Source organism: Manacus candei, unplaced genomic scaffold, assembly GCF_025592945.1.
Source record: "Manacus candei isolate 608988 ecotype Guabito, Panama unplaced genomic scaffold, ASM2559294v1 h1tg000049l, whole genome shotgun sequence".
Classification (NCBI taxonomy): Eukaryota; Metazoa; Chordata; class Aves; order Passeriformes; family Pipridae; genus Manacus; species Manacus candei.
Genome location: NW_026138097.1, coordinates 15332933 through 15355030, shown reverse-complemented (window position 1 = coordinate 15355030; position 22098 = coordinate 15332933). Strand labels below are relative to the sequence as shown.

The 22098-nt window shown below is 44.4% G+C and overlaps 1 protein-coding gene across 1 annotated transcript in view; it reads left to right on the top strand.

The window, feature by feature from the left end:
* Positions 1-2580: 2580 nt before the first annotated feature.
* Positions 2581-22098, top strand: part of BMP6 (bone morphogenetic protein 6) — an 87296-nt gene continuing 67778 nt past the window's right edge. Inside the window, exon 1 of the mRNA XM_051799213.1 lies at positions 2581-3108. Within this exon, the coding sequence (XP_051655173.1) occupies positions 2679-3108 (430 nt within the window). The 5' untranslated portion in view covers positions 2581-2678. The remainder of the gene's footprint in view (positions 3109-22098) is intronic.

Below are 22098 nucleotides of genomic sequence, written 5' to 3'. Positions count from 1 at the left end.
GCATTCACATCTACAGGCAAGAGGTATTTCCAAACATAAATAAGGTACAACTCTGTAAAGCACCGCTAAAAAAAAAAAAAAAAAAAAAGCGAAAGACTTAAATTAAACTTAACAAAAGGTACAATGACTTCATAAGGAGGGTATTAGCTTCCTAGTTACACAAGGGAACTTACCTCAAGAATTAGGTAACTTAACAGGGAAGTACTGGAAGGTTCGCTGTGTGTCCCTGTATGCAGACAGCATCAAAATTAGGTGCCTGAATGCTGCCAACTGTTATCACAGCTGCTGTTTATTGCAGTAATCCCTATGCAAATGGCAATATTTCAAATATTTTTCTTTCAGATTAAAAATGTAAGGGTGATACACACTTGAGCATCAGAGAAGCAGGAACACCCAAGTGCTGCCCTGGAGTTTAACACTGTCTATTGTTAGATGTGCATCATCTCTTCCTGACTTCAAGAGGAGCAGGGGACACTTCAGATGGAAAGCTTCAGTCCTCAGCGGTAACCGTACAATGGGGCACTTCCCTCTCTTGTTGTCCAAACAGAAAGTGGAGGCTACAAAGCTCTTCTGGAGACAGCAACGTGAACTACAGCCTAATAGGCTCAGAGACTGGGAAGCGAATGGCTGTGGGAAGTGGCTGCTCTCATCTCTCACCACCTGCAGGGTAATTACCTGCCTGGGAAATAACCCTCACTGTCAGGGCTCCTGCACTTCCTCCCAGCCTCCAAATGTCCCTCCTAAGAGGCTACAAACTGTCCTTCATCCCTCTCGGCGCATCAAGGGGACAGCTTGTGCAACAGGCTCTCCTCCTGGGATCCTGGGTTTTCCCAGCAGGATCCCACACTATCTTGCTGAAGGAGAGGTGTGTTGCTCACTTTCTCTCTGGGAGTGAGCCCTCATCTCCCCATTTAATAAAACCAACCTCACTGCTCTATGCTGAGCAAAGTGGATAAATGAATCACCAGTGCGAAGGTTTTCCTAGACATTGCCTTCCTGAGTCCCTGGTGGGTGACACAGACTTCTTTAGCGAAGGTAATGGGATCCACTATAGCAAAAGGATCATGTTGAGTCTGTGCTGTCACATACACCCGCATTTTCAAATTCTGAGTGTCTTCACAAACTGAAAAAAGAACAGTTGCAAAAGTAACTTCCATACTCTTCCCTCCCACTCCGTCCCCTTAAAGATGCCTTTTTTCCTTCCAAAACAAGCTTTAAAATACCCAGTATTACAGTGTTCCTTGACTGGTGCAGTTAAAACAAACATCTGTAACCTTGCTTTCACAGAACTGAACACTGAGTGTAACCTCCACTTTTGAAAATAACATATTCTGTCTTGAATATTCTCAGCTGTGTGTCTGGGAAGCTGAATATGAGCTTATTGCCAGATTCTGATTCTAATAAATTTAATGGAAATTTTGCCAGTGACTTCAAATGGTCCAGATATTATTCTCAGGGCCAACTCCTCTGAAATTATCCCAGTTCAAACCTAGAGCAATTGCACTGATTTCAGCAAGACTAGTCTGGATTTAGTCATCCAACCTGAGCGAGATCCATGAAGTCAGAGATCAGGATATGGAAGAGCTGCTTCTCGCTCAACCAAACTGCTCTTCTTATAGCGTTGGGTGGCAGGTTTGTTCCCCACCCCCACCCCTTTGATTGAAGTAATAATATCAGAGTTGCAACCTCACTGTAGGAACGGGTATGTTCTTTTATGGCAGTATAACCTGCCCCACAGTATGCAGATAGGTACTCCATCGATCAGGGCTGTCAGGGGGTACCTGTGCCTAGCCATTTACCAATATTCCATGATCACTTCTGCAAGATACTCCACAAAAAGTTGTGTGGGATGCTGTAACCTGTTAAAGAGAACCGTAACGCTTCTTCAGATTTAGAACAGGTAGCACTCCACCTATTTTCAGGATAAATAGCCAACACCCGCTATATACATATAGCCAACACCCTGGGGCCAGGAGGGTGACCGAAATCCTCCCTTTAACAAGAAACAAGCCGCCAGAGTCGCACGGCAGAGGCGGCTGGTGCCGCTGTTCGGCGGAGCGCCGCTCCAGCGCAGCAAACCGATGACAACCGACGGGGCCGGCGCTCCTGAACCTGCTCCGCCGCCGCCCGCCCCGCCCGGCCGCCCCCGCGGGGCCGCGCTACCTGTGCCCGCTCCCCGCCCCGGAGGAGCGGCCGCCCGCCCCGCCGAGAGGCGGGCGCGCTGGTGATTTGCCTTCGCCGCCAGCAGCCGCGCTCCGGCCAGCCCGCGGGGACCGGGGCTGCAGCCGCAGGAGCCGCTCGCTCGCTCGCTCGCTCTGCTCCCTGGCAGCGGGAAAAGTTTGCAGCTCTTCACCCTGCTCCTTCTCCCCCCACACGCAGCGCCCGCGGCCCGGCGCGGATCCCCCGGGCAGGGGCATGGCGAACTGAGCGCCCGGACCGGGCCGGGGGCGGCCCCGCCGCACCTGAGCGGCGGCAGCGGCGGCAGGGGGGTCCGCACCGCGGTGCTCCGCGGGCGGCCATGCGCGGCGGGGGCGAGCGCTGAGCCCCCTTGGCCTGGCCGCCCCCCGCCGGCCCGGGCGATCCCCGCTGCCGCGGGGGGGCAGGGCTGGAGGGTGCTGGGCAGCCCCCGGGGAGAGCGGGGAGCGGGGACCTTGGCTGCCTGCGCCCGGCCGAGCGCCATGCCGCGGCGGCTGGCCTGGCTGTGCTGCTGCTGGGCGCTGCTGAGCGGCGCCTGCCGCCCCGCCGAGCCCGCGCTGCCTGCGGAGGGCGGGGAGCCACCGCCGCCCGCCGCCGCCTCGGGCTTCCTCTACCGGCGGCTGAAGTCGCACGAGAAGCGGGAGATGCAGCGGGAGATCCTGTCGGTGCTGGGGCTGCCCCACCGCCCCCGGCCGCTGCCGCGGGAGCCGCCGGCCCCGCCGCCGGGACGGCTGACGGCGGCACCGCGCTTCATGCTGGACCTCTACCACTCCTTGGCCGAGGGCGCGGAGGGCAGCACGGGCACCGAGCGGGGCGGCCGTCCGCCGCCCCCCGCCCCGCCGCCGCTGCCCAGCCCGCAGGACAGCACCTTCCTCAACGACGCCGACATGGTCATGAGCTTCGTCAACCTGGGTGAGTGAGTGAGTAAGTGCCGGGCTGCGTGGAGCCCACCCAGCCACCCACCCGACCGCCCGTCCCGCCGGCACCCCTGTCCCGGCGAGAGGGGGCGGGCGGCTGTTCCCTGGTGGGGCGCGGCGGGGTCGGGGGTTTGCTGGTCGGGCAAACCCACCTTGTGCTGCACGGGTTTCGGCCAGGAGGGCAGCTCACTTCGGGGAAGGGCAAAACCTCTCGCAAACAGTAAAAAAAAAAAAAAAAAAAAAAAAAAAGCCCCAGCATACAAAACCTTGAAGGGAAGGGGAGGGGGGAAAGGAAGAGAAAATAATAATTATTTTTTTAATAGTCTCTTTGACCCTGTTCTGATTGTAGTGGTCAGAGTACGCCGTTCAGAATTAAACTCACCTTGCTGTGGTTCCTGGGCAGTAGAGCTGGGGTCATGCCAGAGCGCAGGTTGGGCTCGCTCTGCGCAAAGTCCAGCAGCGCAGAGATGCCTTTGTGGCTTGAACAAAGTACATGTACCCTACTCCACGATGTCCTCATCTTCTCTTTTTTGTTTTCTTTTTAAGGGGTTCAGAGCTAGTGTGGCGATGAATATGTGACTCGGTGTAGGTTATTCTGGTGAGTGAGCCCAGGAACATGATAAAATTTGTATCATGTGGAAATCTTGAAATAAGTTCTGTTAGACTTCAACCTGCTCTTCAAAACATCCTATCAGCGAGATACTGATGTGAAGGGCTCCAGGGTGGGCATTTCAGTAGGAAAGCCATTAAGCTTTTTACTTAGAGGAGCCCTTAATACTATGCAATTGTAAGGAAACAGTGTAATTAGATTCAGCCTAATGTGGAGAATGAAAATATTTCAGTTGGCAAATTGCAGTTCTTTTTTTTTTAGGGAATTCCTGTGAAGCTCAAATGTCTTAGCTGGTCAGCTGAAAACCGCCTTTTCACCAGTGCTGCCAGAGCTGTGTGCCAGAATGACACCACCTGTGAACAGCTTGTCTCATTTAAAAAAAAAATACAATTTGTTGTGTGTTTACTCATTTTGAGCAGGGATATGGTACTGTAGCAGGAAATTTCTTTGAGCTCCCAGCGTGGGTACATGTGTTCAAAAACTTTGTGAGTGCTGTATGTATCTAGAACGAGCTGGTTGATTTTTTTTACCTGATGGAAAGTAGGTCAGAAGTGCTACGAATAGTTGTTGAAGGATTTGTCTACATTGAAACCGAGGTGATTGCAACTCGTGTGGGCACAGCTGAACTGTCTTAGGTGCTCAGCCCTTACAGGAGTGCAAAGCCCTGTTGGCACCACATAATGCGGGTGTGTACCTGTCAGGGTCTCAGTTGCCTTGTTTAAAGTTAGTTTGGGTATGTTTAGGTGGTGCTGACATCTCAGAGCTCTGGTGCTTTTGAAAGAGACATCCTGAAATCATCCATCAATGAAGCCAGCATGGTCTGTGCTTAGCTCAGAACCTGAGAATATTGTACAGGTTTCGAGTCCAAAGGACACCTGCCTCTGTTCTTCTCCTCTCCCAACCTCACCAAACCTCTCTGTCCTTTAAATACACAGAGCTGTTGCTGCTGTCTCTGTTCTTTGCCTTGGGGACTTTTAGTACCTATACTTGGAGCTGTGAATTTAGGAAGTGTGGTGCTGGCTGTAGCTGTCTGTAAGCAATCCCCACAGCATGTTTTATTTGAGGGATGTGAAACAAGGTGCTTGTAAGGGGCTAGGCGGTTCCCTGAAGAGCTGATTTCAGGGAGAAGTGTGAGCATGTGGTGTTTCAGAAGGTATTTAGCTGTCTATAAAGTGCCAGGAGAGTAGTATTAGATGGTAGACCTAAAAGTATGTGTTTCTTTTGAAAATACACCCCCCCATATGATTCAAATCAGTTCTGATAGTTTGGATCTAGACACTTATGTAACAACAAGGAAAATTTTTTGTTTAATGTAGTAAAATAGTGTAATTGAAATGCTAGTTATGAGTCTCAGGAAGCATGAATCAACTGCAGAAATTTCTCATCAAACTTCCAAATTCCAAGTCATAAACCATAATGTCATTTAGTGTGATTGTTTGTTACCAGAGTGTTGGCAAATTGATGGGCTGAGACTGAATAGCTGTTTGGCTGTTTTCTGTAGCTTCTTTGACATATCAGGGATTTTTTGGGGTCTTTCACTTTTGTATTGACATTTATTCTTCTATTAAACAATAATTCATGTCAGAAAACTAGAGGAAGCCTAAGGTTATATTCCAGTATAGAAACCGAAGTTGTGATGGGAGAAAGCCAGCCTGCGATCTGTCAAAGTAGCTTATTAGATGAAGTCAGAAATGCAGCAAAAGATGGTGGGATCACAGCAGACAGGGAAGACTTCCTGATCTTGAGTACACTGACTATTCCAATGAAGTATAGGTCAAGCAACCCTGAAAACCCACAGCTGGGGTCTGCTTATAAGCAGAACTTCCAGAATTATTTTAGTTGAGGTTTTCTGCACGTGGCCATTCCTATAGTTATTTCTGTTCATTTCAAACTGACTTCTGAAGAACTTCTGTTTCCACTCCTGTTCTCTCAGGATGAGGAGTGTGTGGTATTACCTGAGTATATCAGGTGCAGGTGTATGAGGCTGTGTAGGTGTTAAGTCAGTGTGGGTGACCTGGCCTTCAGGTACTGATACTGCTTCTGCAGCACAGAATCAGACAAAAGTTTGATCCGTCTTGTTGCACTGGAAAGCCGTCATCTAGGTCAGCTGTGCGGAGAAGTCCTACTTAGTCATGAAAGTTTGCAGGTGTTGATGTTCTTTAATTTTTCCAGCCCCGTAGCCCAAAAGGAATCACTAGCTTTAGTCACAGCTGATCTTAAATGCACAGTGCTCCAGCTCTTCCTGACCAACATACATCCTTCAGTCTGGGGATGCAGCAGATGTGTTTTCTGCCTGGGGAAGGCTGCATTTCGTTATATGCTCAAGGTATGAGTCCTGTTTGTCAAGGTCTTGCAAAGCTGAGGGACTTTAGTGAGGTCTTGAATTATTCAGGCTGTGCAGGCTTGTCTCGGTCTCAAAGGTGGTGAGGTCCTTGGAGAGAAAATACAGTCTGTCCTTGGTAACCTGGTCCCTATTTTGGGAAGATGATCCTAGAAGTGTCTGTTTTGTGTATTTTCACTAGGATGAGGCACCTAAAAAGTGCCTGTTCCTTTTCATTTATCACATAGGAAGTCTGGATAGCTAGAACAGATGGAAGCATCTGCACGTTATATCTCTGTAGTTGATATTCATTGACCAAACAGGGTACCAAGCGTCTGTGTCATGGCAATGGCTTTATGGCAGGGTTGTGGGGCTGAGGGCAGGAGGCAGGGGAGTGCATTGTGGGCCAGCAGGTGTTTTTGTGAAGCTCTTCAGCTCTCCTTGTAGGAACAGCCTTGGTATAAATGTGTGGCATGTCTTGACACAGTACTGTTAGTGTTTCCTGTTTGGATAAGGTACCTTCCTCATGGCACCAGACAGGGTTATCTCCTCTTGGTGAAACAACCCAGGGTCAGTATGGAGATCCCTCTTGAGGCGGTGATGCTGGATTGGCAGATGGATTGTCAAGCATCCCTATATTTTACTACCATTTTAGTGAGAGATGTATCAAATTCCTCACAACCACCACCTTTTTCCTCTTTCCAGGGAGGTGAGGAGTCACCGCTTAAACCCAACTGCAGACTAGGGTCTGGGGCTGTGGCAGATCTAAAGTCTCCCTGGTCTTCTTAGGCACATCAGTGCTGGTATGAAGGGGATTTGCCCTTCATCCTCTATTTTGCTGGCTGATGTCTTCAGAGTAGTGCATGCCATGGGTAGCAGCAGAAAATAAGACTCTCTAAGACTTTGCTACTTTAACTGTATCCAGAATTATTCTTGTATAATTAAAGGTGCTGTTGAACAATTGTGCGTCAAAACGGGGAAGAACCTGTTCTGGTCCTCACCCATGCCTTCCTCTCCTGGCATCCACACTGAGGGGGAAAAAAAGCCATGTGCTTCCCACAATCAAAAATAAGGAATTCAATGGCAGTCTTTGTGGGTTTCTGCCATGACTGAAATCTGGGGCTGTTGGCAGCTGGATAGCTGTGCAGGAAAAGTCTGAACCCATCAAACCCTCCAGAGATAAGGATCCTAAAAAGTGTGCTTTTGGGGTGTGGTGCTTGGTTATTCAACTGAGTACCTTTTTGCAGGAGACTAATAGCATGGATTCATTGTATCTCTGTACTTTTGGAGAGAGAGTATTCCTTTTTATCATAAGACCCACAGGTCTCTTGGGAGGACTTCATGCAAAAGGTTGAGGGGAAGCTCACCTGTTTGCCAGACAGCCCTGTAGTGAGCCCTGAAGCTTTTCCACAAGATTTGAGTTGGGACCATGGTGAAAAGCCTCTTTTATTTTTGAATTTCCAAACTTCAGGCAATCACTATCTTCTCTGCAAGACTTCAAGTGTCTGCTGGGGCATGGGTGCTCCCTTTCAGTGCAAGGGAGCTGCTTGGAGGTAAATGTAGGACTTGCTGTACAAATACTCTCTCTCCCTTTGCCTATAAAGGAGCACCTCATGGATATGACGTCTTCCAAACAGGCTTTTCATCTTTTTGGCAGCTGTCACCTACCAGATTTTCCTCTAGGAATGATCTTGCACAAATCTGTAGCACCTTAGGCGCAAGCAATATGCCTTTGTTCTGCATGGCTTTTCACAGGAGGGAGGAAGTGCTTCAGGATCCTGACATGCATTTCTAAAGCAGGTGAATTTTTTCACCTGAAGGATTTGATTGGCCACCTGTCTTTTTCTGAGTACTTTTTCTGATGCTTGTTGTTGGAGGATATGAAATTAGGTGACCAAGATGTATCAGGGACGTTGCGTGATTAGATTGATGGGACCGTACCATTCATACTGTCATCCCATCTGTTTATACTCTTGGCCACGTGTTGTAAAGGTCAAGACATCTACTCACAGGGAATAACCAGAGTGTGTGATGCTGCAGATCTGGCTGTGCTGCCAGCTGGCTGTGTACAGCCTCGCTTGCTTGGCATGTGAGCAGCATCCTCCGCGTGTGTCCAGAGCAGGCCAGTATTAGAAATCATGAAGCTGATGATGGGAATGAGTTTTACTGACTTCTGCAAAACCGTGTAGAGTAGGCTTCAATGCCAAGACAGATTCCCACGTGTCAAAGAGCAGCCTGACTTTTGCTGATCAGCTGATGCAGCTTGAGGTCTTTGTTTATGTCATCTCCTTGAAGTAGTTGTTGCTTGTGAGCTGCCTGATGACACGATTTAAAAAAAAAGGCAAATGGTCTTTTGGAAGTCCTCAGCTCCTCTGGACTTGGAATTTGGGGGACTATAGTCATCCTTCTGCCTTTGGCCAGCAGCCCTGGAAGATTTGTGGCTCCTGTAGAAGCTGCTCTTCAAAACCTATACTGTTGAAATGAGTGGAGGGTCATGTTTGTGTAAGCAATGTATCCAGGTCTGACTGTCATCTGGACTAAGCTACTGGAACCAGACTGTGTGGCATTAGTAGGAATATTCTCTGTCTTGTGAAAGCTTTTCAGAGCTTGAAAATTCACAGTCTTAAATTTGTGTGAAATGTTCAAGTCTTTTTTACAGCAACAACAACAAAAATTTATTGTAACTGTAAAAAGCTACTATTGCCAAACTAGTCTTGATTAATTCAAGCCAATTTTTTAATCTGTAAATAACTGAAAAGTTGCATTTTGAATTTGAAACCAAGGTGTGTTGTTTTTATTTTTTTTAAATATGAGCAGAACTTCCTAGTTCTTTTCCTCAAACAAAATTGAAATTAAGTCACTTCTTTTAAAAAGGTTTTCTTTTGGCAATTTTCTTCCAGCTCGACACAGCTTTAGCAGAAAATCCCTAGGGCAGCTGTCATGGATGTCTTGTGCTGAGCTCCTGCTGGGACTGCTTGCTGCAGGTTTGTACCTCTGCCAAGGAGCTGCGGATCCTTGCTGGGTCTAGCCTGGTGCATTGCAGCGATGACACTCTCTCTCATAGTTTTAAATATAAACTTTTAAGTGGTGTTTGTGATTTAGGAGGAAGGAAGGTGGTGTTTAGACTTTCCATGCCCCAGAGGCATGATTCTTTTTAGGTCATCTTGCCTCATTGCTAACTTGTGGTGGGTTAAAGGAAGGTATGAGTTACTTGGGATGTAAACAGTCCCATTGTGTGTTTCTGCTGTATCCCGGCAGATGCTCAGTTATGCAGTGAAATACTGTCCCCCTACTAATCATTTAGCATTTATGTTTGACCATTCATATAGCAGTGTGAAACAGAGAGAAAACACTATCACCCCAATGAAAAAAATGGCTCATGGTTGAGAGATTCCCATTTCTTTTAGCAAGCATCAGACCTCAGAGCCTGGGAGATGGAGGACTGGAAAGTTGTCTTCTGTGCACCTGATTCTTGGAGGCTGGTGTTGGGTCACAACTGTTTGATGAGGCAAAAGTTTCAAACTGAAAGAGGGTAGGTTTAGATTGGATATAAGGAAGAAATTTTTTACAACACGAGTGGTGGGATACTGGAACGTGTTGCCCAGATGAGCTGCGGATGCCCCATTTCTTGGAGGTGTTCAAAGTCAGGTTGGATGGGGCTTTGAGTAACCTGGTCTACAGCTCATGGCAGAGATTCAAGTGGATGATTTTTGAAGGTCCCTTTCAGCCCAACCCACCTGTGATTCTAAGTGTCGTTAGGGCACTTGGGACAGGAGTTCTGTAGCCATGATATGCTGAGAGTGAGGAGATGTGCCTGAAAACCCTTCAGCAGGTTGTTTCTTTTCTCCTTTTTTCCAGACATGGTTGTCAGAGGATGAGGAGTGTTGCCTTCTGTGGGGCTGCAGGACATGCAGCAGGGGTGGCTGGCAGCAGCACCTCCAAGAGGCACCTGTGGCCCCTTGCTTTGCACCTGGAGAAGGCTCCCAAGGCAGTGGCTTTGGGAAGGGCATGGGGCTGCAGCTGCCATAGGGCTGTTTGAGGAGAAAAAAAACTTAATTAAAGAAACTGAGTCCCTGTGGGATTGCAGGGGTGTTTAATACCTCGTAATGCACTTTGATTCCTAAAACCTGCTATGGATTGGGGCTGGCATTTCCTGAACTTTCAGTTACTTAAGAAACAGTCTCATAGTGTTGGGTAGAGTTTTGGAGTGGATTTTCTTGTTTGTTTGTTTTTTGGGTTGGTTGGGGATTTTTTTGGTGATGTAATGAGATTTTTTTGTTTTGTTGTTAAGGGCACAAAGATTTTGACAGTGCTGCCTTCAACTCTTTTTATTTTATGTTGCAGTGTTCATCATAGTACAATGACAGAATTGAATCAGTGCTAGCAACAGTGGGAACTTTTGGCAAAAAAAGGATAATGTAGACAGAGCTGAAGTGTTCTGCTAACTAAAATAGTAGCTGTATTTTCAGAGACCTAGACATGACTGTTTTGATCCAATGTGGTGTTAATCACAAGAATACATAACTGCTTTCCTGTGAACTTTCCCCTTAAAAATATCCAATGATATCACCTGATGTTTTGCACGAATGCTCAGTATAACCAGAATTTAGAACAGCTGGCTCCATATAAACTTGGAACATTCATAGGTCAAATATTAGTGTATAAATAAAAACGTTTTGAAAATGAAAACAGAAGCACAGTATTTGAAATATACTCAATGTGCAGATGTACTTCATGGCTTGAATAGCTTTACAAATTAATCAAGACTGTGTTAACACTTGTTCTGAAGAGTCGAATTTCCTGATAGTAAATGAGTCTTTTTCAAACAGTATTCCAAAGATGTGTTATTCTGTGTATTTTAGTGGTTGTGTGCAGTATGAATCGGCTACTTGAAGCCCTCTTTTAAAGAATATATAAATATATATATTTGATTAACCCAAAATCTTGTCAAATAGAGAGCCACAATTTCCTTTATTAAGTGCAGGCTGTAAAATATGCCATGTTGAAAGCATTCACACAGATGTTCATGGTGAGGTACTACTGTATGCAGTGTTCTTATCTTGTCGCTTACTGCGTTGTGTTCATGTGGTGTATGTGGTCAAGGTATTAGACACTCTGTTTGTACAAGGGCTAAGGGGTGACATAATGTCTATTGAAGCACAAGTGTTTAACTCCACACTAGGCAACAAAGAGCACGTAAAAAAATGAGAACTGTTTAGAGCGCGTGGGCAGGTTGTGATAGTTGGACCCGTAAGCCAAGAGGTATTGGAGGGAGGAAAGAGTCAGCAGCTTTGGTGTGAAACAGATGTGTCTTCTTGCATCCTTGAATCTCCTGGTCTTTCCAAACCATTTGAGAGAGAAAGATTGAAGAGTAAAGCTGTTAGCAGTCAATTCCAGTCCTTTTACAAGGAATAAAATTCTCCAAATAATGTTGAACCTGTAACAAGCACGTACAAGATGCAAAATATTTGTTTGCGTCTGTCTTTGTAAGCCCTATAATAATACAAAGTTGTTAAGACATGAACACTTACTGCAGCCTAACTTCCATATTTTTCAAACTGTGTTAAAAGTGTCTGGATTAGGGTTCTGTATCAGGGAGTAGAGAAGTGGTCAGAGCTTTAATTCCTCGTGTCACAGAGGCGCAAGCTCCCTCCGGCCAAATCCAGATGAGCAGAGGTCGAATCACCAGATGCTCTGCAAGAAAAAAGGAGAAAGCATTTGCTCTATCACTTACCACCATTTCTTTGCATGGTATGCCCACACTGGTGGTGTGGTCCAGATCAGCTGTGATAAACACACTTCTTGGTGCAGGAAGAGGCCTTTTAAGTTTTTAATGTACCTGAATCTTCATCACAATGCCTGGCCTGGTTCCTCAAAACATTTGCCTGCAAGCAGTGAGAGGCTTCTCTGTGAGCCTTGACTTATGTGCACGATTTTGATGCAAAAATAGTAGGAGCATAGTTCTAAAATTTAAGCCTGGTTTGAAGTTCATATTTTGATATCTGCACAAATATTTGATCCACAAGTACAGACTCCAGGTGCTCATCTTAAATGATGAATCTTGGCAAAAAACCCCTTCATTTTAGAGAAACAGCAGCCTCTCTTGCCCACAAACTGTCATCCTGAGACAGTATTTCAAGCATGCAGACCCTTTTGCTTAATTATTGTAACATCAAACATCTTTGACATGAAAGGGACCAAGCAGTGGCTATGCAAGATAATGACTTGTTTATAAGAATAATTTAAACAGCATATGAAAAGGATAAACATGCATGTCCTGCCAAAATTCACTGTACGTTCTGCAGGCTTTGGTGATTGTGAATCTCTTGGCTTGCTCTTTCTTTTTCTTTTTTTTTTTTTTTTGTAACCCACAAAGGAAAAAAGGCAGAGGGGGAAGGGATTGAAGAGAAAAGAAGGAAGACTTAAAAAAAAAAGTTCTTATATTTTAAGAAAGTTCCAACTTATTATATTATGGAAGATAGTTGGAGAGAAAATACATTTGTTTAACACACTACAATAGATTTTCGCTTTGCAATGTCTGTGTCTTGTCTCTTGCATCTGATAGTTTTTACACTTTAATGATTGTAGCAGCTGTCCTGTCCAAAAATGTTCCATTCTGGAGGATGTGTAATGCTCGTTACTTGCTAGACTACATAAAGATACTACCCTGTCTCTTATTCAGAACCTCAGAACACTTCATAAGTGTTGAAGTCTCCCAGTGTGCTCTGACGAACATAAAACACTATTATACTCATTTTCCAAATAACTAAGCTGAGGCTCGGAGAGCATGACTGGATCTGAAATTCTTGCTTCCAGTCCTGCAATCTAACCATGAAACTGTGTGCTTTGTTACTGACCTGGCAGGTCCTCCAGTGGTTTGTGGAGTTGGTGAAACAGGAGGGTCTTATTGGTTGAACCCTGTCTGTTTTCAGGTTGCAGTGTGAATCAGCTGGAGACTATAGGTTCTCACCTTCTGCAACCATGCTCCATTAGGGATTTGGCTCTTCAGACATGCTTGTGAGCAGCTGAACATCAGTAATGCCTCTATCTCTGTGGGCGCTGTCTGAACACGAATAACCACCAGACATCCATTTCTGTATGATGTCCACTGCATCCTCTAAGTTATGGCTTTTGCAGCTCTTCTTTTTGGGTCTTCGACTGAATGGCACAAGAGACACCCAGGTGCAGTGGATGGTAGTATGAGCATGTGCACAGGCTCTGGTTTTAATATGTGTGTTGAAGTGTGCCTCTTGTACATGCCTGTGAGCTGGCATCCATGAGGACCTGAATAGGAAAAATGAAAGTGGTCACAGGCTAGCACATTTCACTTGAAACTATGGGATAGCCTAGTAAAGGTTTGGTTGACTTTTGGTAATGTCTGTGCTGCAGGAAAGCTAATAGTAGATGTTCTTTTGAGTTAACCGATAGTTTTGTTGAGAAGCCCCCAATAAAAATGCAGTGTAACGGCTGAAGTTGGTATAATGACTCCTTTATGTTTCATGAGCTATTGGGATTGGGTCTGCCTGATACTTTTGCTATCTCTAGTCTCAGTAAAAACAATTTTATGGGGTCCCAAAACAGTCTGTTGCTTCTGGCAGCCAGAGAGCTGGCAGCTCTGATGCACTGAGGCTTGAAGAGATAGTTCATTAATTCATGGCACTTTCCAGAATAAACATGGCAAACCTCCTCTGAAATAACAAATGGTAAATCCTTCTTGTCACTCAAGACGGCACATTTGTCTTCAGAAAGGGGTCATGAAAGAAGCTGTCCGTCTCCTAACGAATGAGAAAATAAATAGAAGAAGAATTGTGCATTGTGTTGTACTTAACATGGCAAAGCTTTGGGGTGGAATAGCAACAAATGATTCCTCCCATGTCAGTCCCGTAAATTGTGGACCTAAACCAAGCAATGCCCACCGGGCAGACTATCAGATGCTGTAAAGTATCATACCTCTTTGTCGGGGATCCTTGGTGGGAATGACAGCCTCCTTTACTCCTTCTTTGACTCTTTTTGGGAACATAAATGTTAACGCCTCTCAGCTTCAGATCCTCAGGGGCAGGAGGACCCTCTGGTTTCTCTGTGCTGTGAGGCTTGTGAAGGTTGCTACAAGCTGGGGTTGCTCAGAGCGCACAGATGTTTTGTGCAGCTTGTTATTTTCTATGTTGGAGGCTATGAGTCAGATTACTGTTACCAAAATGTTTATGTGAAATCATTTCTGAGTCATATATTTGCATCATATACAACCTGTCTGACAATCAAAACATTCAGTGCTTTGCTAATGATTATACTAAGTTTTCCAACACTCTGCTCCAGCATAACATAATTACATGGCAAAGTGCAATATATTACTTTGACAGGGTTCTTCATGCGTCTTGTGATGTCAGAATATCATCATCACTATTATTTTAAATTATCAGAGTTCATTGCTCAAAACAAAGTTAAAAGTAGTGAGAGGCAGTCCCTTGGAACCAAAATGTCCTGTGGATGTTCTCGGGCTTTTTCAATCCCCAATAAAATGTGTATTTTAAGAAGTTCCGTAGTACTTTTAACTTGATTTTCTCTAGAGAGGTACTTGATCAGAGCTTATTGGTTTAATTGACAGAATAGTTGTGATATTTGCCTGAAGAGATTGTTTGGCGCCCAGGAGACTGTTTGGTAGCTTTTCTATAATACTTTTTTTAAGATAGAACCAGTGTATGTTTAGCAGTGGGGAAGACATAAACAGTCTCTAAACTACAACTTAATGCATGCTGTGTTTATCTCTTGTGTGAGTTCTAGCATAAATAGGGGTCGCTTACAAAAGTATTCTGAATAACTAGGGCAAACATTTAAAATTATGCTTACCTTCAGGTGTGTGAGAACTCGGGCAGGAGTGTTTGCTGCCATGTCCCAGTGAATTCAGTAACTTCGCTTTAATTGTTTAGTCTAGATCAAACCAAAGAATGCCCCAATGCTGTGCTAAGGAAACGGTCAAGGAGATGAAAAGTACATAGGGGCATAGGGCTGCTCTTTTGTTGGTTTTAAATACCTGCCTATGAAAAAGCTTATGAATGTTGAAATGGAAAATGATGTTAGGGCTGACTTACCTGAATTTGGTTTACAGTCTTTTGGAATTGGCTTTGGGAGCTTGATCACAAGTGTGAAGGGCACTGGCAGGTCCCTTAAATATAAAATATCATTGCATTTCATCACTCTTACTGAACTGGCAGGGTGCAAAGTGCAGGATGGATTATGATGACATTCCTTATGTTCCTAGTGAAAAAAAGAATGGACAATACAGTAGTGGACTTTCCTGGCTACAAGCATCTGAACCGTGCTTAGTTATTAGGGAGCCTGTGTTTGGAGCAATAAAAAAGTATCCCTGTGCAATATTAGTGAGTGCCATCTTTGCTTATGCACTCTCCTTGGTCAGCGTCAGTGGCAAATACATAAGTGGTCTATGAGGACCAATATATTGTCAAATGTAGTGGAAAATGCCAAAATAAAATTTCAGTTGGATGAAGTCCATTTGTCCTGTGCTAATTTCTAGCCCTGTAAACAAACACAGCTGCTGAACATAGAATCAGTGCTCAGAGTGGTTAAAAACAGTGATGCATTGCTGGTGAGATCACGGCAGAAAAAAATATGTAACATATGAGGCTGCAATAAGGATTGAGTCTATCCTCAGCTCTGATTAATTGTTTCTGTTTATATATTTTCATCTATTTATGATGTCGTAGGGTAACTAGAATGTAAAGATTGCTTTTTGATTGCCAGACCGTTCAGCTGAGACAGAGTATTAATGAGCCAGTTGTCATGAACTTTTGCAAAAAGGTCTGAATCAGTGACCAAAGGCTTGATGAATATATATGTATTGCATATATTTTATATTTCTCTTTTTCATACCGATGTGTCATTGATTTGGTCATCTGGGCTTTTTTGTTATGCCTTTATATATATAAGGGATCCACGCAGGCAGGTTTGCCTGTCGCTTCATCTTAATTAAAATGTCTTTAGAAGTACTGCAATACTGAACAAGGAACATGAGACTGCAAACATTAGAAATCTTGGGGCCAAGCCTGTTAGGTCATTGGCAAAGTAGCAGCACTTATGCTGTAATTTGTCTTGTGGCCCGGTTATGTGTTTTGACATCCCTGAACTGACTAATTGCTCTGGGGAAAAAAAGAAGTAAAGAACGATCTTGGTTACTGTAGTAGAAAAGATGGTTTCTAACCTCTTCTGTCCATCGCATCCATTATTTTGTTACTGCTGTGTGGTCATCCCTGGAGCTAGCAGAGTAGGGCTCCTATGGCTTGCCACAACACAGCTGAGTAATGCACTTGACATCGTACTGTGCATCACCTGTCCAAGGGTTAAAGAGATTTCTTTTTCCTCTTTGGCTCTGACAAAAGAGAAGGCTAAAGGTGCTAGATAGTTCAGGTGGAAGATAGTGGAGAATAGATTAGAATATTAATCACCATGAATGTCTGATCAGAGGAGTTGTTAGGGAACCTTCCAGTGTGACATGCTTGTACGTATGTAGTGCATTGAGGGGAGCTGAGACAGCGGGGTCTACACGCTCCATGTGAGGGTTCACTTCTGACAATGCTGTGAAGGCTTTTTGCCAAGCGATTTGCTTGGTCCTTGGCCAGCTTGGTTGCACATGTGTTGCTGGGAGGTTATGACACCAACACAGACAACCTGGCTTCTCTGCAGTTACAAGGCACGTTTCCATGAGCTCCTGGCTCTCTGCCACTCGTCCTGTCCCAGGGGCCTTGACAAGCTGCCTAGAAGCTCTGAGAGGTAATCTACATCTGCTGTGTAATATAAAATTTTTCTATGAGATAGAACCAGTTTTTCTATTGGTCTTTTGAACAGCTTCAGCTCGAAAGTTTTGGATGTTTTGTAGCCATCTGGGGCTTTGAGTTGTGGTAGGTGCTTCACTCTGTGCTCTCGGGCAGCTCATGTTTGTGCCACCCTCTTCAGAAGCCTCTTGGGGCTTGAAAAATGATTGGGTGTTCATATTACCGCGTACTGGACTAGTGCCATCATGGATTTTGTCGTGACTGCAGAGCACAACCAGGGTCCATCAGTGGCCCGGATTCTGGAAACTCTCCTAGTCCCTACCCCAGCTCAACTCTCGCTGGCATGGAGAGTTTAAATCTCAAACTGTCAGTCTGGCATGTTCCATAAACACTAAATTGACTCAGAGTGGCTAGGTCTAGTGCTATAAAACATATCGTTCAGGTATTATTGCCAAGAAAAAAAAGTTACCTGTAAATAGCAGACTTACAGCATAGGGGCTTATTTCTGTGCTTATGCTTTTTACATTTCCATTTTTGCACCAGCTTGGCAAGAAGTTAACTTAAATGTCGAAACTATTTTTATGTAAATATATGCATTATTGAATCTCTTACTCATAATGCAAATAGTACTTTAAACCCACACAAAACAGTTGAAGCTATATATATTTTCTCACTACTGAATTTGGCTTTTAATAACTTGTAGTGAACTGTCCAAAATAAAGTTAGGAATCAAGGGCACTTTATTTTCCAGCTAGCAACATATGTATTCTTGGCTTTGGACTGTACCAATTTGAGATGGAAGAAAACCTGGATTTGTACTACAGATCCTCCCAGCAGTTAAGTAGAGAAATATCATAGTAAAATAAACATATTATTTTGAAATTAACAACTTTTCTAAAACTCTACAAAGCTACCAAAAAAAAAAAAAAAAAGGACTGTTAAGAAACTGTGAAGGCTTTGATATCAAACAGTGGCTTTCTAATGTGTTTCTCCTGCTGGAAGTGCCGCCTGTGCCAGATTTAGAGGCAACAGTTATCTAGAGAAAAGGCTGTAGTCTGCAGAGTCCCATAGATTTCACTGATGCTATTTGAGGAGTAAGGACAGCAAAACCTGCCCTTAGCATGTATAAACAAAACCACAGCTGAGTTTAGGGACTGTGTACTGAGCCCGGGTCACAGTGGCCTGGAAGGAGATGCTCATTCTCTCCTTCCTGGATTCATGGTTTGTCTCCACGTCACACATTTTCTTGCCCTGCTGCCCTCCTACCTGTGGGAACTTACGTGATGTTGGTATCAATTCCCAAAGATAAGGTGGGAAGAGTCACTTCAGAAAATCATGGAAACAAGAGCTTGTTGCTGAAGAATACTTTGCCAGTGCTCTGCCACAATCTTCTGATGGGATTCTCCTTATTGCTGTCTTACCACTATCTGCCATGTGCTCAGTGTAGGAGCTGTCACAGCAGAGGTGTCCATTGATTTTGCCTTGCCCTCTGCTGCAGGCTGGGCTCCTCTGAACATGTGGGTGTGTTCAGACTAACTGAGATGCAAAGAAGCAAGATAAAGAGGGGAATCCGTATCAGTATTGCATGCGTTCTGCCATCCCAGGTTTCAGTTCAAGATTTTAAGTCAATTATCCAGCAACTCAGACCATCTACGGCTGGGTTGCAGGGTGTTTGCCTGCCGCTGTATGTAGCATTAAGAGCACACATTGCTGCCACTATATGTAGCATTAAGGGCACACATTGCTACTTCTGCCCTTTCTGCTTGAATAAACCCAAGCTGTACTTGAGGACAAAAAAAACGTGGGAGTGCTTTCTGAGGCAGCTGGGCTGTGGAAGCTGCCTTGATTATGTGAGGCTGAAGTTCATGTGAAGCACAACTGGGGAAGACCCCTGAAAAAAGCCAACTCTTAAAATGTTGGATACAATCACAAGCAAAATTTGGAAGACCCCACCAGTGCTGTAGCAAATGCAGCAGTTGGTCACAGGTGGGTCACATCCAGCCAATCCCTAAACACACCTGACTTCATGGTCATGAAGGAGAGGAGAAACACTGGGGAAGGAGGAATGAACTGCACTAGGGAGAGGGTCCTGGCTCTCGCCTGTGCAGGCAAGTGAATTTGAAGGGTGATGACTAAGAGATTCTAGTTTTGTAAAAATAATGCTAACAGCTGACTGAAACCACAGCTCTTGCTGATGCAGCTCTTGATTATTTTACCTCTTATTCCATCTTGCCTAGTTTGCATGATTCAGAGTTATGTAAACACTAGTAATGGTGCCTCATTGCTGTGAGAGTGGAGCTGTGTGGATGTACATATGCTGTGCTCACACTCTCTTCCCCTCCTGCTTAACAACATCAGCTTTCTATTACGAACATCTAAAGTTTGCAGTACGAAGGTGTTGGAGATAGCTTGTGAGAGATGCAAAACACAGGTACTGTATATTGGCTGAAAAGGAAGGATCTGCTTGTGTTGAAATTTGTCTTTGTGGTCTGACTTGTGACCTTTATATTGGTATAAAATATGTGCATTAATATTTGTTGAAGCAGTGACTCAACGTCATTGTTCAGTGAACATCCCAGACGTGACTGTTGGTTTAGATGAAGTTTGACTTTATATCCTTATTATGTATATAATGGAGAATGGACTCAAAGATCTCCAAATCCATGCAAATTATTTCAAGTGGTATGTGGCCCTGTGTAAGTGTAACTGGTGTAATTGGGATGTTTTTTAAGAAAATGAGACAGTTTCATGATAGCAGGGAAAAAAACCCTGGAGTTTAACTGAAACAGCATTAACAGATTGTCTCTTGGAATGCAATCAGCAAGCAGTGAGGATTGTTAAATAGATACAAAATTTAAGTGACTCTACTCTTAATAAAAAACAGCTAAATAAATATTGCAAGAAAACAGTGAATTCAAATTGCAATAAATTTTATTATTTAGTGCACTTTTAAGGCCCCAGGACAGGAATATATCTGCATTCAGGAAAGCACTTAAACATGTGCTTTCCTGAATAGGGGCAGTCTAAGGCTTATACTTAAGTGCTTTCCTGACTGTGGGCCAAAACCTACTAAGAGTTTATTTTAAAGACACTCTTCCCTTAATTAAAACACTTGGTTGAATTTAACAGTTAGGTGTCAGCTTGCTTACTGTCACACAGCAGCTTTCTGTAACAGCAGGCGGTAGCCCTATACAATGACTGAGGTCAGGAAGCGAAGACTACTTCATCACTTGACACTATGAGAGGAAACTCAATTTTTATGGGCCTCTCAATAGTTCCCTCTGGCGAGTGCCAGTTGTTTACAATAAATTGAAGAGTTCTGCCAAGAAGTGGCCCAAAACTATTTACAGGGTCTGTATTAGAACCAGCCTGAGCTTGAGGCTTCTCCGCAGTGCAACAGTGCTGAGCAGCACTGGAGCTCTTGCTGGTACCCATCAGTACGTGTGGCCGGACCACAGTCGTTTTGCCAGATGTTCTGTCCTGTTTATTCAGACATTAAATTTTTATTCGATCATTCCTCGTCAGCATCCAGTTGCTCTTTTTTTCACTTTGGTGGCTGGGAGCCAGTTGTGCTAATGGCACTATCAGATGTGCTGGAGAAAATAGAGTCATTGCAATGCTCCTTCTCCCCTGATCCAGGGTCCTGGCTGGTCTCTGTGGCTCTGAAATGTGGAGCAGTGATGGCTCCTCCTTGCCCTTCTCTGCATTTAGTGTTTGCTGCTTCCTACCTGGAGGAGCAAGAGTTGCCAAAGCAGTTAGGAAGTTGTTTTGCTGCGAGACAGAGGTAGGACTCGGTCACACTAGTAATGGTGAAAATGAAGTTGTTCTGGAACGTGTTGCCAAAAAGTCCTTGTTCCCTGAGGAGGTGACCTTCAAACATCTCCTGCCATGCCAGGAAACATAGAAAAGTGAGGGGTTTATTCCAGCACCACAGGCAGATAAGGAACTTTGTTGAGAGGGTTTCTATACAGAGCCCACCTGAGGTCCTAGGCTATGGGGATGCCTGTCCAAAAGTCATGTTGGTGTAGTGATGGAAGTGGTATTTGATTCCTACCTTGTAACAGCCTCAGCTGTCCTATAGAGGAAGAAATTCACTCTTTGGTTTTCCTGAGGAATTGGACTTTAAATGAGGTGTATGTGGTTTGAAAGCCTGTTGCATTTTCTTTCTCTCCTTTTAGGTTTAGTGTGCCTGACCTTTGCCTCATAATGAAAGCAGTTCAGTGTGTTCCCCACTTCTGCTGCCTGGACTTGGCTCTGTTGTTAGCATGGTTGTCCTGTCTCACTTACTTTTATATTCTTTGCTCCATAAATTGTGATCTGTTATTGTAGGATAGCTCACAGCAATCTAAGCCATTGCCTTTTTGTGTGTGGTTCCTCTCAGGGACCCCTGCATAGGATATTCCTCAGGTTTCAATAACCTTGATTTTTAAATTAGCATTTAATTTCTGGAGTTCACAGGTGTTAGCTGTGGCCAGGATTTTAAAGGTGAGGTGAGAGCAAGTCCATGCCACATTCAAAACTGCTCCTAAAAGATTTTGCCATACGAAGCCTTGCATGCGGTTGTCTACTCCTTGTCATTTTGGATGTGGTTTCTACTTGAGCTTGGGAGGACCTAAGGTTGCTCTTGGCTTGTCCTGGCAAGGAGGCAAGGAATGAAGGAGGAGGTATTTTTTTGTGGAAAAAGGTGAAGAAGGATGTAAGGTTTGGTAAGGAACGACTGTAAATTACACCCCTGATAAGTTGAATTTTCCATTTGATGGAGAATGTGCCAAAACACTACAATAAAATACATAATGTGTTTCCTTTGCCTTCCCATTGTAAAACTTGAGAGTCATGGCATATTAACCAAAACCAGATACATCCATTGAGTTTCCATATTCTGAAGCAGTATAGGGTGGGGTAAAGCTGGTATTAATAGGTCTATTCATCACAATAAATGTTCCTGGTAGATGTGGGTGGTTCAGACTCAGTGAAGAAATGGCTCAGAAGTGATCAGTCTCCACCCAGAGAAGCAGGAATTTGTAGCAGGGAGTGTCCTACATACCGGTAATAAAAAAAATGATGGCTAACTGAAGAGTCTTTTCTTGAAGGGTTTTATTTTAAGTTCAGGTGAGCTGAGGTTTCGTTAGCACCAAGACTCATTTTGTTTCCCCAGCTGTTTTCTAATGTAACTTGCTAATTATTGGTCTGTGCTCCATAGGTAAATCTGCATTTGGTTAAGAGCTGGCTTTAAGCTGTCATCTTCTCACTTCTGTCCCAGCGCACCATAAA